This window comes from Pistacia vera, unplaced genomic scaffold, assembly GCF_008641045.1.
Source record: "Pistacia vera cultivar Batoury unplaced genomic scaffold, PisVer_v2 Contig351, whole genome shotgun sequence".
NCBI classification, from domain to species: Eukaryota; Viridiplantae; Streptophyta; class Magnoliopsida; order Sapindales; family Anacardiaceae; genus Pistacia; species Pistacia vera.
Window position 1 is genome coordinate 1,454,185 of NW_022196170.1, and position 14,659 is coordinate 1,468,843.

The 14,659-nt window shown below is 37.2% G+C and overlaps 1 protein-coding gene across 1 annotated transcript; it reads right to left on the minus strand.

The window, feature by feature from the left end:
* Window positions 1–11,453: 11,453 nt before the first annotated feature.
* On the minus strand, window positions 11,454–14,333 carry LOC116139504 (putative disease resistance protein RGA3). Its single transcript, XM_031425163.1, has one exon. It carries the CDS (start codon window positions 14,331–14,333, stop codon window positions 11,454–11,456), a length of 2,880 nt encoding a protein of 959 aa, XP_031281023.1.
* Between the last annotated feature and the right edge of the window lie 326 nt (window positions 14,334–14,659).

Here is a 14,659-nt window from a genome sequence, read left to right on the forward strand (position 1 = left end):
TTTGAATCAGACTCCCTGAATCAGATTCATTCTGCGATGCAAATCCCCTCATTCTCTACTCTCATCTCACAGTCAATGTCTCAAAATTTCCCAAAAATTTCTCGATCCTATCCCAAATTCATTACAGCTGTGAGGCCCAAAACCAAAGCCGAATCTTCTTTCCATGTCTCGCCAACGCCGCCGCGCCACGCCTGGCAGATGCCGACAAACCAACAACGTCCGTTGTTCCACGCCTCCCGGAACCGCCGCGTCTCGCCAAACCAACGGCGATCGTTGTTTCCATGCCTCGCCAGATGCCGCCATGACTCGCCTCACCAATGCCGCCATGACTCGCCTCGCCATTGCCGCCACGCCATGCCTCGCCTCAGTCAGATTTGATGTACTCCACAGTAATTGAAGCACCACCTCAGTCAATTTGTGGTGGAGCTTATAAAGAAGCTGAAGCCTGGGTGGTAGTTTCTGGATTGCTATTTGAGACAGGTTTGAGGTGTGGATATATTGTATAGTTGATTTTCATTTCAATATATATATAATTGAACGTCATATATAGTTGTAAACTGCTTGTCAGATAGACTTGGAATACAATTTAAGTCTTAGTCAGCCAGTATTGGATGGGACTATTAGCTTGGCAAAATATTGGTTTGATACCATCACTTATCGTTGTGCAAAAATTAATCTGTATGATTTCTACAATTCTCAGGCAGCCAATTACGTTTCCTTCAAACTGATGTGCAATTCTACTTCCTTTTTATCTATTCAAGAATCTAACATTATTGTTATAGTGATTACTCTCTCTCTCTGCTCTTATCTCGTCATGACGAACTGAGTTGTAAAACCTCGCCATGCAGGGTTTCTGCTGCTGCAACTAAGAGATCAGGGAAAGACAGTGAAGGTAAATTGCTGGTTTTCTACGTAATGTTTTGTTTTTGAAATTTGTTGGATATGATCCAGTCCATGTTCCGATTGGTTTCAGCTTCAAATGGAACATCTGGAAAATGGATCAGATGGGTACTAAGAGAGACCGTGTGTGCCAGATATATGTGTGATATGCCCTGAGCATGAGTACAATGTTTTTTTGTCCCGCAGTTCATTAGTATGTTTTGTGTTATTATATATACTGCTGATTGCCTATTTGTTTGGGTTACAATGCCATGTTGCAAATTCTTAACTATTCTGAAGACTAAGAATGGGAGTATATGGCCCATTTCCTAAGCCTTCAAATTCTAGTTGGTCAGAGACAGGTTAGGTTTGGATATATTGTATAAGTTTGATTACATGTTATGATTAGCATTATTTCATACTCCACAGAATCACACCCCCAAATCCTTGAGTGTCTCAGAACAGAGGGAAAAAAAAAATAGGAATTCTGAATTGCTTTTTTGCTTTTAGCTTTTATAAGCCAATTAATATATGGTTTGCTTGTTTGATTGGTTGTTGTCTAAACTCCAGCTCTAGCTAAACTCCATTTTTCAATTTTTGCAGGTTCCAGGAGATTGCTGCATTTCGGGTAGTTTGTCCAGTTGAGAGATGTTGCTTTTTGCAGTGTGTAAATTCAAAAGGTTGTTGCAGTTTGATGGCTGTCCAATGTGTGTTTGCTGATGGGAGTTTTCTACAGTTTGTGGGGCTTTTGGTTGTTGGTTACAGGATTTTGGTGGGTAATGCAGTTGTGCAATTTGTAGAAGGTTGTTGCAGTTGTATAGGCTGTCCAGTGTGTGTTTGCTGTTGGAGTTTTCTGCAGTTTGTGCAGCTTTTGGTTTTGGTTACAGGATTTGTGCGGGTAATGCAGTATTTTGGAGGATTATGCTGTAATGTGTGTTGTTGCCGAGGAAGTGCTTATAGCTTGGTCAAAGATGCAGCATTTTTTTTGCAGTTTCTGTTTGCTCTTTCCGGGGAGTTTTGCAACTGGTGTAGCTTGTGCGGGTGTGCAGTTTTTGAAGCTGCTGCAATTGTTCTCTGCCTTTGGTGCTGTGTGCAGTCTTCGGGTGTCTGTTACAGCTTGTGTGGTCCATGTTGTTTGTGCGTTTTTTGTTTTTGAGATTTCCTTCTAGCTTGTACAGCTTTTGTAGTTTTGCCCCTTGGGAATGCCCAATTTCTTGGTTCTAAAGGGAGTCCCTTTTCCCAGTTGTAATTCTTTTATTCTTGTAAAATTATTGGGTTTACCCAAAATAAAAGTAACTTATTAGAATATAATATGTGTGTGTACATATTGGAATTTTTTTGTGTTTTCTTCCAAATATGGATTAGTATTTACTATCACAAAAAGATTGCAAGATCATCTATACAAAGATTATGCCCCCAAAACACTGCACTAATCCCAGCAAATGCAGCATTGAAGTTGCAACTCCGAACACCTGCACAAACAGCCACTCTTCTAACAAACATTGCCCTGCACAGCTCCAAACTTACTTCTGGGAACTGCAAAAATGCAGTTTTCTGCTGCTGCATCTCCAAACAAAGCTCTCCAGAATCCTTTGTTTGGCCATCACCAAAGCCATCCACCACACAACAACCACATACCCAAATATTGCAAGACAAAACAAAGTTGTAGCACCAGAACACCTCAAAAGCAGATCCCACCACACAAAACTGCACTAACTCCAAAAATCTATAAATTTCCAATACTGCAAAGAACAAATGAAGTTGCGCACCAGAAAATCCTGCACCAACCCAATAGTCTCCCCTGAAATTAATGTTAATGTTGGAGACCTGCTACAAAAAAAAAAAAAAAAAAAAATACAGCTAATAAACATCTTAAACAATATTAAAAGTTAATTCTAGTTTGTTCCCGAACCAAACATGCATCATTTATCAAGTGCATCCATGACACTCATTCACATCACTAGCATATGCAGGCACCACTTAACCTACCACATTAAGAGAGCAAAAATATGGCAGCAACAATGAAACCACACACAAGCAGTTAAATACATACACATCATTTTGATACATGATTTTTATAAGAAACTAAAGAATCATAAGCACCTGGAGTTGCTGCCCTTCAGCTGATGAACATGAGCGTCCAACTTCCTGAAACTCAAGTTCGTTTAATCCCTGTGCAACATACAACAGAAACAACCACATGTTTTTCTAAAATAACAATCTTGGGCTACATACATTTCTACAATTCACATGTAACATCAACTTAGACAAAGAAACATAAATGAATTACATACCTGAGTTGCTTGATTAAATCCAAGTGTGGAGACCAGGATTCAAACTCATAGCCACTTCTTCTTGTCGCTTTTCTTCCCTTTTACTGTACAACAATTTTTTCAACCTTCGATTGTTTTCTTTGAATGGGGGAACGACCTTTGCTACGAACAGCCCGTGGAGTAAGAATATTCTACTCCCTTCTTTCAAAGTATCATCACCCCTTCGCAAATCATTCTACTATTACTGACAGTTTGGTCTTTTCTCAATCCCGACACTTTTATTTGACATCAATTTGTTCTTCTATATCATTGATAATTTCTTCACCATATACAATCATCCTCTTCTTGATGCCAATTCTGCTACAACACTAAATAATTAGATAACTCATCAAATCGTTGTCCGTCAAGATTGGTGCTCCAACTATTATAACTTATCTTCACTTTGGTATGGTGTCTGTTTTATATTTTTCCTCCACTGTCTTAAAACGTACTTTTCTGGTACATGAAATTTGCTTACAATCAATACCACAATTGCATGTCGACATAAAATTCCTCTAAACTCAAACAATCGACAATTGCAACGACATCACAAGTTGCTTCATCAAAGCAAACCAACAAAGGAACACACGGGAGTCTCTCCAACCAAAACATCTTCTTCTATTAGATTCCATATAAGAACCAATCCTTTGAAGAAGATAAATCACAATAGACCTTGGCAGCTAGCTCTTGTTGAAACTCTTTGAATTTTGCAGTGGTATATGCACTTGGAATTGTTTCTCTCACATAGCATAAGTGTTTATGCAAGGGATCCTGATTTGAAAGATTTAAAATCAGCCTCCCTTTCTTTTTCCACTTTATCACGCAATGCATTCTCAATTGTTCCACAAACTGTTTTAAAGTGGTTTTGAATTAACTATCCTCAAGAATGCATGCATATACTTCCACTGCGTTGAGTAGTCGACATACTGCCCAAAAGTATCTTTTACAAAAGCCGGCACCCAACGTCGTCTTTCATTGTACAATCCAAGCAACCAATCATTGTCGTGAAGGTTGTATTTCATCATGAACCCATTCCAACGTTCTTCAAACTCCTCACATGTCATGAATCATACACGACATTTTGCAAAAAACTTATCTGTTCATATTGACTATAACCTCTAAGTTTTTCAGGCAATCTTTTCATTATATGCACAAACACAATCATGTCGGTACAGGAACACAGTCTCGATTGCATTTTGCATTGCTTTATCTTGATCAGTGATATTGCTTTAGGAGCGCAATTCACATACATGCAAGCCAGATTGAAAAAAAGCCATACAATGTCTTTGTGTCCCTCGTGGAGATTAACACCCACAACCTAACAGTATCGAATGACCATGAGATTAACCCAACAAAACACCAACGGCATATCATACTTATGGTCAATACGTAGTGTCGAATGTCACAAACATCACCGAACTCTTTAAATGCAGCCCTACTTTCTTGCATCCACCCATAAAACCTTCTTTATCGACCTCTTCATCTAAATCCATTATGTAGAAGAATTAGAATTCTCATTTTGCATTTTCAAAATGTTTTTGGATTGCAGAGCATCTCCAACACCAAGTCGTACCCTCAAACTTTTTCAATGTAGTCCTACAATCTTTCTGTAGGAAAGGTAAATTCTCAGCACCGCCTGCTTCAACTAACATGGAATGAATTTTTATTTGGCCTAATCCCAGCCCTGTCATTCACTTCACTTTCTCTTTACGTATGGTTGTATATTCGTTGCTTCTTTGAAATATCTATTTTTGGTAGGACTACTGAGTTCATGGTTATGATCAAACACAACTGAACATATTTTCCATTTGCTGCAACGTACAGCTGCACCAATTCGAGCCTACAATCAGTTTTTGTCACTGGAGCATTTTAAAAGCATTTCCGGGGTTACTGCGTGCTTCCCAACAAGAACAGCTAGTGTCGCGTTTGTACCCTCATCCTCATATCCTCTACTTTGAAGATCGTATAATACCTTCGAAACCCATTTTATTTCCCATAGCTTTTGTAGTTGGACAAGATTATCAAGCGAATCAAAAATCTTCCAACTTAGCCCCATTCCTCCTCTGCACTTCTTGTACTTCCATTTCTTCAAAATGATTATCCTAATTTATGATATTATAATAGTCATAATTAAAATATATAATACAACAAAAGGATAGGAACATACCATAAAAATTTAAAATCATATAATGAATAAAAAGAGATTACCAACAAAATATTACCTCCACAACATTGAATGAGAAGAAAGTTGTCTGGATTTTTTTCACTACACTCTTCCATCTTTGGAACTTTTGATAAAACCCAAGACCAAGTTCAAAAAAGCACAACCTGCAATAAAAGAAATAAATTAACAAATAACTATTTTGCAATGAATAGTCCAAAAATTGTCAAACCACAACATAAGCAACGGATGTTAACAATACAGCTTTTTTATTTATAGCATTTATCATGACTCCAAGCTTCTATATTGTTCTTAGTTAGTTAAAACTATAGAAATATACCATGAAGCAAAGAATGGTTCAATCTTATGGGTTTCTATTTTGAGAGCTTTTTTTTTATAAATCCGCAGATGAAATGACGGGTGTTGGCGGAAGATGATGGTCGGTGCTGGTGGTGGGACGACGGCGGCCGACGCTAGGGTGGAAGACTGCAGGCCACGGTGGTGGTGGTAGAGATACACTAATCAGTCAGTGGCGGTCTCTGTTTTTTCGTTTTCAAGTGGCGGGTTTCTGTTTTTAGTTTGAAAGAGTTTATTCATTTTGAATTTTTTTTTTTTTTTTTTTTTTAAGGCTTTGGAGGAACTGACGTGGCTATTAGCCACATCAGTTAGTACTGATTTGTACACTCTCATTAGCAGGTACTTTATTTGATTTGGAAATAAAAAACTTACTTTTTTGTTGTTGTCTAATACCCTTATGATAGTTATTTTTCACAAAGGTGTGTAAGTTTCAATTCTTAAACTGTAGTGTAATTTTTATTCTGACTACGGTCCCTTTGTTTTCTACCTTAGTGTCCACTAAAAAACCTGTATAACAAAAGCACACATTTTCTTACACCAGACACCATTGAAACTGGTTTCAGAACGCATAATCTACTTCGATAAAACTGCAATATCTCGGATATGAATCTCACAGGTATGCAATTCTTTCTATTTTATTTTTATTTATTTTGGGCCATGACACTTGAATGCAACATACTGATCTCAAAATATTTTCTTTTCAAATTTTCATAACACATCATATAGAAAGGAGAATTAAACCCGTCCATCCATAGTTATAATCATATTTCATCCCAAATACTCATGTATTTTGCATATATAAATTTTTAGTTTAGCAGCTTGATCCTGGTGAAGGGAGGAGGATGATGGAGGTGCTTCCTCAAAGGTTAAGAGATTGTGGAAGATAAATGGGAGCTCAGGGCATTGGTTTTCTTAGCCTTATCTCACAAATTGTTCTCATCATTCTGGGCAATCGCAGGAAGTATATCCGGTTATTGATTATTTATGTCTGGTGTGTCTATTTGCTGGCAGATTCTGTCGCAACCATGGGCCTTGCGTACTCTTAAATAATCTAGGAGAAATTATAGAATGGTGCTTCTAAATCTTGACCACAAGAGCTTACCATTTTGGGCACCATTTTTCCTGTTGCACTGGGGTGGTCCTGATACTATTACAGCTATTCTTTAGAGTAATGAATTGTATTTAGGCACCTATTTGACTCTTTGTCCAGACAGTATCAGATAATCTTTCTCTTGGCATGGGTGGCTCATCTTTCATTTCTAGCAATACTCATGATTTTGGTTGGGTGCGTTAAGTATGGAGAAGGCCAGCACTTTGGTTGGCTAGCAGTGGCAACTTAGAGACTCTATGCTCACTGACCCTGATCCTGTTCCCAACTATCCCAAATTCATGGAAGAGTTTAGTTTGAAACGAAGAGGGGTTCTCTGTGGAGGCAGAAGAATGAAAGATGCTCAGGTTGAAAATGATGTATCTGCAGCTAGCAAGTCCTCGGCTGATCAACAACATACTTAGAGCCCATGCCTTTTTTCAGAATTCAAGTGTCTATTGCGGATCTCACCTCAGCTTCCAGGATCGCGACAAACAGTCTTTTTTTCCAGAAATTGTCTCATGAAGATGCTTTCAATGTGATTGCTATCGATTAGGTTTCATGTATGATTTACTGTACACCAAAGCAACTGAATTCACACTCGTGGGGTTTTGGTCTCCGCATAATCCACTTCACTCCACCTGCATGGTGTTTCTGATTTTCTTTTTTGCTGACAAGAACAATTATGTCAAGGTAGACCTTTCATACCTTCTCCTTGGCTGTTGGGCAATACTTTTAGAAATATATGCACCTTTTCTCTATTTCTCTCACCCCACCAGTCTATGGTTCAGAAGCATAAGAAATTCAGTCTTAACACCATAATTACCTTTCTGGAACCAGTGTTAACTACCAGGTGGTCTAATTCCATGGGCATATAGTCTTACATGCCTTTGCTCAAGAAATCTGGGCCTAACAAATCCTGAGCGTTTGCATGGATCACTCTGGGAAGAAGTACCGCATAAACTTTAAAGAAGTGCCGAAAATCTGAGAAAGTGATCTTCAAACATCCCCTGAAGAAATGTGATAAGTTTAAGAGACAAATAGCAGAGCCATATACACGATAGGAAATCCCCGCTTCAAAGTACTTGCGAGACTAATCCTAGTCCTTTGATTGGAGCATTAGGAGGTTGAGTTTGACAACATCTTTCTGGCACATTGCAACGAACTTTGCTATTCTGGCACTCAGGGCAAGTTTCAGATATTTCAGATTACACCATCGAAAACTGAGCAAGCTTCTGTCACGTATATGTTGTTTCTCCTTATATGTATCCATCCTTTTTGCCAGTTGGGATTGGCCTTATCAGGTTTCGAGACACTCACTCTGAGGCCAGGAATTTTTTCAAAGACGAAAGTCCATTTTTTCTATAACCCAAATTCACGTCATTGATCAAAGAAGAGAAAAGAATTGAAGCTTGCAGAATGTTACTGAAAGTAAAACTTATGTCCCGCCCAACAAAGTGAAAGGAGACAAAGCAAATCAGTGTTTGATGCTGTGCAGGGTAGCATCAGCACTGAATGAAGAAATTTCAGACACAAAGAGAGATGAAATTGATAGAGATGTTTGGTTGGAGATGTTATTTGCTGCAAGTCAGGGTAGAGGAAGTCAGCATGCTAGCCAGCTGAGACGTGGAGGAGAGCTTCTCTCACTGTAGTGCTTCTTAGGCACATTTTGGTAGGACCGATCAGTTCCAAATAGCTCAAGGCCATGCCAGGGCTAAACTTAATGTGAAATAGTTGCTTATCATATTAGTGATCTGGATTCAAGATGGTATTCAGTTTTGTTGCTGAGAAGCATTTTTTAATTCTATTAATAATTTTAGGAAGACCAATTTTATTTTTAATTTGTCTTCAAACTTGATTCGTAAGTAAAAATGTGAACCATATGTTGGTTAACATATTTAGTCTAGTAATGAGTCCAAGGTAATATACAGTCAATAATCTTTAGTAAGAATCTTGATATATTTAGTCATGATTTATATATTCATCTTTGGATTCTTATATTGGACCAACCCGTTTCATTAATTAGATCAAATAATATTTGACATTTACCGATAGTGTATATGCATAGTCCTAATATTTAAATCAATGCCCTGATTAGATATAAGCACCATATTTTGATAAAAATTAACTTTTGAAATTTAGAAAACTAAATAGGTAATTAAAAATAAAAAATTACATGAAACTCAACTATTTTATAGAAATCACTTTGTGCAATTTGGCTGGTTAACATTAATGGGCTAGACTGCAGTTTGTGTGCTTGTTTGAATTGGAATTTATCCCAACAAGTTGGAGTTTAACAACATCCATCTCCTTTTCTTCTGTCACCCTATTCAGCAAATTTTTCCTTTTCATCTTCTCACCATGTACATGCAATGGTCCTACCGTCATGTCAAACGTCCTGCAAAATTAAGCGAGATTCAGCAGAAAAAGCAAATAGAGAATAAGAAAAATGTTGACTTTTCAACCACATAAGCTTGAAGCTGTCTCCCTACAGGTAAATATTCAAGAAGAAGAAGTACAAGCGACTGTCTAAGTGCCCATGATTTGATTGTTGTATGATAAAGTTAAACCTTTGCTGCTGTCGCTTCGCTTCTCGAAGCTCCTACTCCGCCTCGAAGCCTCCTCCTTTCTGTTACCTTAAATCTTCTGAAGCCATAATGGTAAGTTTTTCATACTTATTGAACTGATATGTTTCCTTGTATGTACATTGAAACTCTTTTTTTTTTTTTTTTGGTTTAAAGGGATCAATTCCAGGTTTTATATTACTCATCTAGAGCCTGACCATGGAATGGGTTGCTGCCAGATGCAACGCTGTTCACTTCTATCAATTATATGTACTTGGCCGTTCTTGAGCTCTTTTGATTTTGAATTAGCAGAACGCTTCTCTCGTGTCACTTATCTATTCATTTATGTTTTAGAAAATTCATTAAGATTATGCTCTGTTACATGCTTTATAATCATGGGAATACTTGAATAGGCTTGTTTAATACTTAAGTATTCTATCATTTGCAGCAATAAAAGCTGTGCAAGTAGATGTTGCTGGAATTGTTGTCTCCAATTTCTCATAAAGATAAAATGCATCTCAAAACTTGGTAAGGCTGTGGACTACACTTGATTTAGTTTAGAAGGTCAAGAAAAATTAGCTTGCTCAGGTTTGATTACGTGGATACTATCCTAATTAATATATCGGGATTAGATCATAAACATTTGAACAAGATTTACATATAGCATTACCCTTAACTTGCAGGTATTTCATGTTGTTGAAGCGAAATTCCTATTCTAATGGCTGGAGTGTGGCGAGAAAGGATGTTTTCAAGGCCTTGGCCCCGGGAGCAAAAACTGTACTTGTAATTCTCCTCCTTAAGTTAACAGCTGGTGCCAAGATTTTAAAATCCAAGAAACACTTATGCTTGAACTGTTAGCTCCAGAAATTTTGTTGCTACTGCAGATTGGAAGGCCTGTTATCCATGGCCTGGCTGCTAAGGGGGAGAACGGGGTGAGAATGAGATGAGTAATCTAAATGCTGAAGAATGAGTCTGAGGTCATAATGGCTCTCCCTGGTTGTCCCACTGTCAAACATATCACCAGGAACCATGTGAGAGCAGAGCGTGAGAGAGTTTAGTCAATGCTCTCATGTTTTTTCTTTTTGTAAATGGGCAAGTAACATTTTGTATGTGGATGGATCAGACCATGAAAAATCATTGAACTGCCAAATTGTTACTACAATCAGTCATTTGAATACTCAGTTTTCTTCTTATTGAACCTTATACTGAATTGCTCATGTCAATTCATTGTATTACAGACAAAGCCAGGGCAGCTGGATAAACTGCACTGTGAAAAGGTAACAAAAGCATATCACCATGTAGTGCTTCAAGCTTCAACCCTCACCTTGTAAGGCAGAAACAAGAAAGAGCAATAAAATCCCTGTTTCTGCAGCCAAGTAACAGCCTCCATATGTATCAACAATTACTGGTTTTGAGTAGTAACCATTCCTGGGTTTTCTTCATTCTAATATACTTTATGGGTTCTCACAATTTTTTTGGCAAACCTCGGCGGTAAGAGGATAATTTTATTAATTGAAAAAAAAAGAGGATGACACTTGGTCAAGGGGGGACGTAATGAGCCTTACCCTTCAAAATAGACTAAATACAACAACAATAACAACAGAATGCAAATGCATGAATTACATAAAAAAGAAAAAAAAAAAAAAAATTATATACAGAAGGCAAACCTCAAGCATCATTCAATAGACTTTTCTAAAACTTGACAACTGAAGTCCTTTATTAACAGCTGAATCTCCAACTGCATTACCTTCACGATAAATGAGTGCAGTGAAAGAGCATCGAGCCACATAAGACAATAAAATCCACAAATCCTCTCCCTCAAATGCTTGTATAATATATACATCAGCCTCTGCTGGCTTTAATTCTTCAAGAAATCCATGACATGTTGAACTTGTTTCGCTGCATCTGTCTGAATCATAATCTGAAACTTCGTCTGATACAGGAACATTTCTTCCACTAGAGCTATATGGCATTGCAGAAAAGAAGAATCTGAGTTATAAATAAAACAGAATGAAAATGAGTTTTGCAACTAAGATCTATCTAGAACAAGAGAAGCACGAGAAAGTACCTGCGGTTTATTGAAGGTTGTTTTTTCATGCTAGGGATCCTGTGCCTGTTCCCTCTTTTTCTATTTCTATTTCTATAGCTTCATCTAGAAGAGTGCACGAGTTGATCTTCAATTCAACAGCTCGTATGTAGCTTGGAAGTTTCTTTAACTTGGGGCAGAATTCAATTTTCAAAGAAGAAAGACATGGCATGATTTCTTGTGTCTTCTCTGAAATCCCATCATTCCACTCTTCCCATTCCTTCATTTTCTGAAATTTTAGTTTCTTCAATTTGGGGAAGGCGCTAGTCGATGATGATAACGTTGTGCCATTATTTTCTATTCCCAGAAATTCATTACCTACAGTTTTCACACTCCTCATACCTCGTATGGTGAGGGATTCAAGACATGGTAATTTCCCTAAACAAGGCAACTGCTTAAGATTCATGCAACGCCCTAGCGACATCTTTCGCAGTTTACTTAAGGACGTTATCCATGTGGACATAGTGACACCTTCGTAGTAAACTATCTTTAATCTCTCTAAACTTAAAGGTGGTTCCAAGTATTCAAGAGCTTTGAACTCACCTTCTTTATTCAACCTCTCAGTATCTTCATAATTTTTGAAGCTCAGACGCAGTCCCAGAAGGTTTTCCTTTTTTTTGAGTTCTGCCTTTCCATCTTTAAAAATTTCTTTCACATTTCCAATCATCATTATACTAAGAGACCCTTGGAGGTGAGTCAAAAATTTCAGACATTCGAGGACACTTGCTTCAGCAACATGATAATCATCACTTACAATGAATTCGCTCAATGTTCGAAGACGAGTTAATCTCTCAATTCCTTTAGGTATGTAAGTTAGTGAAGTCTCATTGTTCACTAAATGCCTTAAGTTGACTAATTTTCCAATCCCTTGTGGCAATTTTTTGAGATTGGTGCATCGACTGAGCTCTAAGGTTTGCAAGTTATATAACTCACACAATGTTTCTGGCAATTCTTCTATCTTTTTATTACCAGACAAATTAAAATACCTCAAATGCACCAACTTTTTAATTCGTCTTGGAACTCTATTTATTAGCTTATACCAAACGTTGTCATGGTTTCTCAAATCCAATGTCCTCAAACATGTAAACTTATCAAATAATTTGCCTAGATTTACATCAATCATATAATGACCACTAGTCTCAATCACAAGGCTACGTAATTTTATCTGCCTATAAAGGGACCTAGGAAATGAGACCCCATTTTCATACATTATCATTAAATGTTGAAAATTTTTATCAGAGTAATGATCTTCAGATTCAACGGAACCAGGAATCTTTATAACAGAACATTCCTCTGCAAGAGACACAGCAAAATCATGCACTATATTATGTATCTTGAACTTTATTATATGACCATCACCATCATTTTCTGGAAAATCATAAAAAAAGGAGTGCATTTTTAAATGTTCAAAATACTTTTCTCCAATGACTTCCATATCTTCTCTTCCGTCTACCTTAAGATAATTTTGAGCCATCCATAACTTGATTAATCGATCTTTCTCTATCTCATAATTTTTCGGAAAGATAGCACAATGTATCAAGCATTTCCTCAACATGGAAGGCAAATTATAGTAGCTCAATGATAGAGGTAGTCTTTCTACAGATTCTTCCTTATTCAACATGCTCAAGACATCTTTCCACTCTTTAATCGTTTTTTTAAAGCCCAAGAGGCCTCTTAAAATATTTACATTAATCGGCAAGCCCATACAGTACTTTCTTATGATTTCTGTACCAATTCCTTCGAAATTTTCTCCATCTGGAGTCTGGTTATCAATTACTGAATTTTGCTTAAGCAATAACAGACAATCATCTTCCGACAGCTGACGTAACATGAACTTTTCTGTGTTGTGCAACTTTAACATATCTGTGACATCCTCACATGTGGTTATTAAAATTACGCTTCCTTTAGAACCAGAATCAAGAGAGGTAATCAAATCTTGCCAATAAATTGCTGATTCTTTACCTTCATTTCTCATATCATCTAAGACAAGAAGAAAATTCTTTCCTTCTTCTACAAATTGACTTATGTGATTTAACACAGTTTCCAATTCAGTTAATCTTGATTTAGCCCCTCTTAGAGATTCTAGGATTGTTTTGGCAACTTTTAACTTATCTAAAGGATGAGACACCGATACCCATATTCTTTTCTCGAATGGCATGGTTTTGACGGTGTCATCATTAAACACTCGTTGAGCGAAGATTGTCTTACCAATTCCTGTTGGCCCTTCTATAAGAATAACAGAGATGGTTGATTCTGAAGAATTTGGACTAGTACCCTGATTCTTACAAAACATATCTATTTTTCCTACAATTTCTTTTATCTCCTCATCTCTTCCATATACTTTTGGTTCTATTTTATTATCTTCCTTCCCCTGATTTCCTTTATCTACCATATCAACAATATTTTTAGGTCTTTCTAAAGTTTCTCTGTCGCCCTGCTTCATGTTGAGGCTATTAATAACATTTCCTAGTGTTTTGCTCAAACTTTTTATCTTGAAACCTATCTTACATCGCAGAAAAACACGTCTATAATGATGCAGATATGAAGAGTTATTGAAGTTACATACCTGCATTCCCAGGAAAGGCTTCAAAGAATTCTGATCAGCTTCCTGGATCTGTAATTTTCCAGCCGCAGTGTTCCACTTATCCAATGCATCTTCTACATCATACAACGTGCCTTTAAGTTTGTTGAACTCCTCGCCAACAGCATCGTCTTTCTTACTCGCTACCTTGAATTCAGCATCAGCAACGAGATTTTGAATGGCGAGCAAATTTTTGATAAATTTGAAGACTTCAACACCAGTGACAGATTGGACCCCTTCTTCTGTTTCTTGATGAAGGATCGAAGTCAATTGGCTGATGAATGTTGAATCAACCATTTCAGCCATACTCAGATATTGGTTAAGTTTTGGTAATTGCTTACAGAAATTAAGACGAGAAAGTGGAATATCATTTGGTGTACTTATATACATTCAGATATACTATACTTCCCATCCAAGCGAATTAAAGTTTTGCTTTGGTACTAGTTAAAGTATAATATTATTTGTTTCTCTCCAAGCAATTCCCACATTTTTTTATTTTTTATTTCAAGGTTCCGGATACCCTAACGATTTTTGGGGAACCAGAACCGGTTAGTTCCTTGGAAAACGAACGAAACCGGAGCCAAAACAGACTAATTCTAATTAATTCTTTGATTCTTGGAACTAGAACCTGA

Excerpts from the sequence above, each read along its gene's own strand:
- LOC116139504 (XM_031425163.1), bottom strand. The coding sequence starts at position 14,333 with ATGGCTGAAATGGTTGATTCAACATTCATCAGCCAATTGACTTCGATC.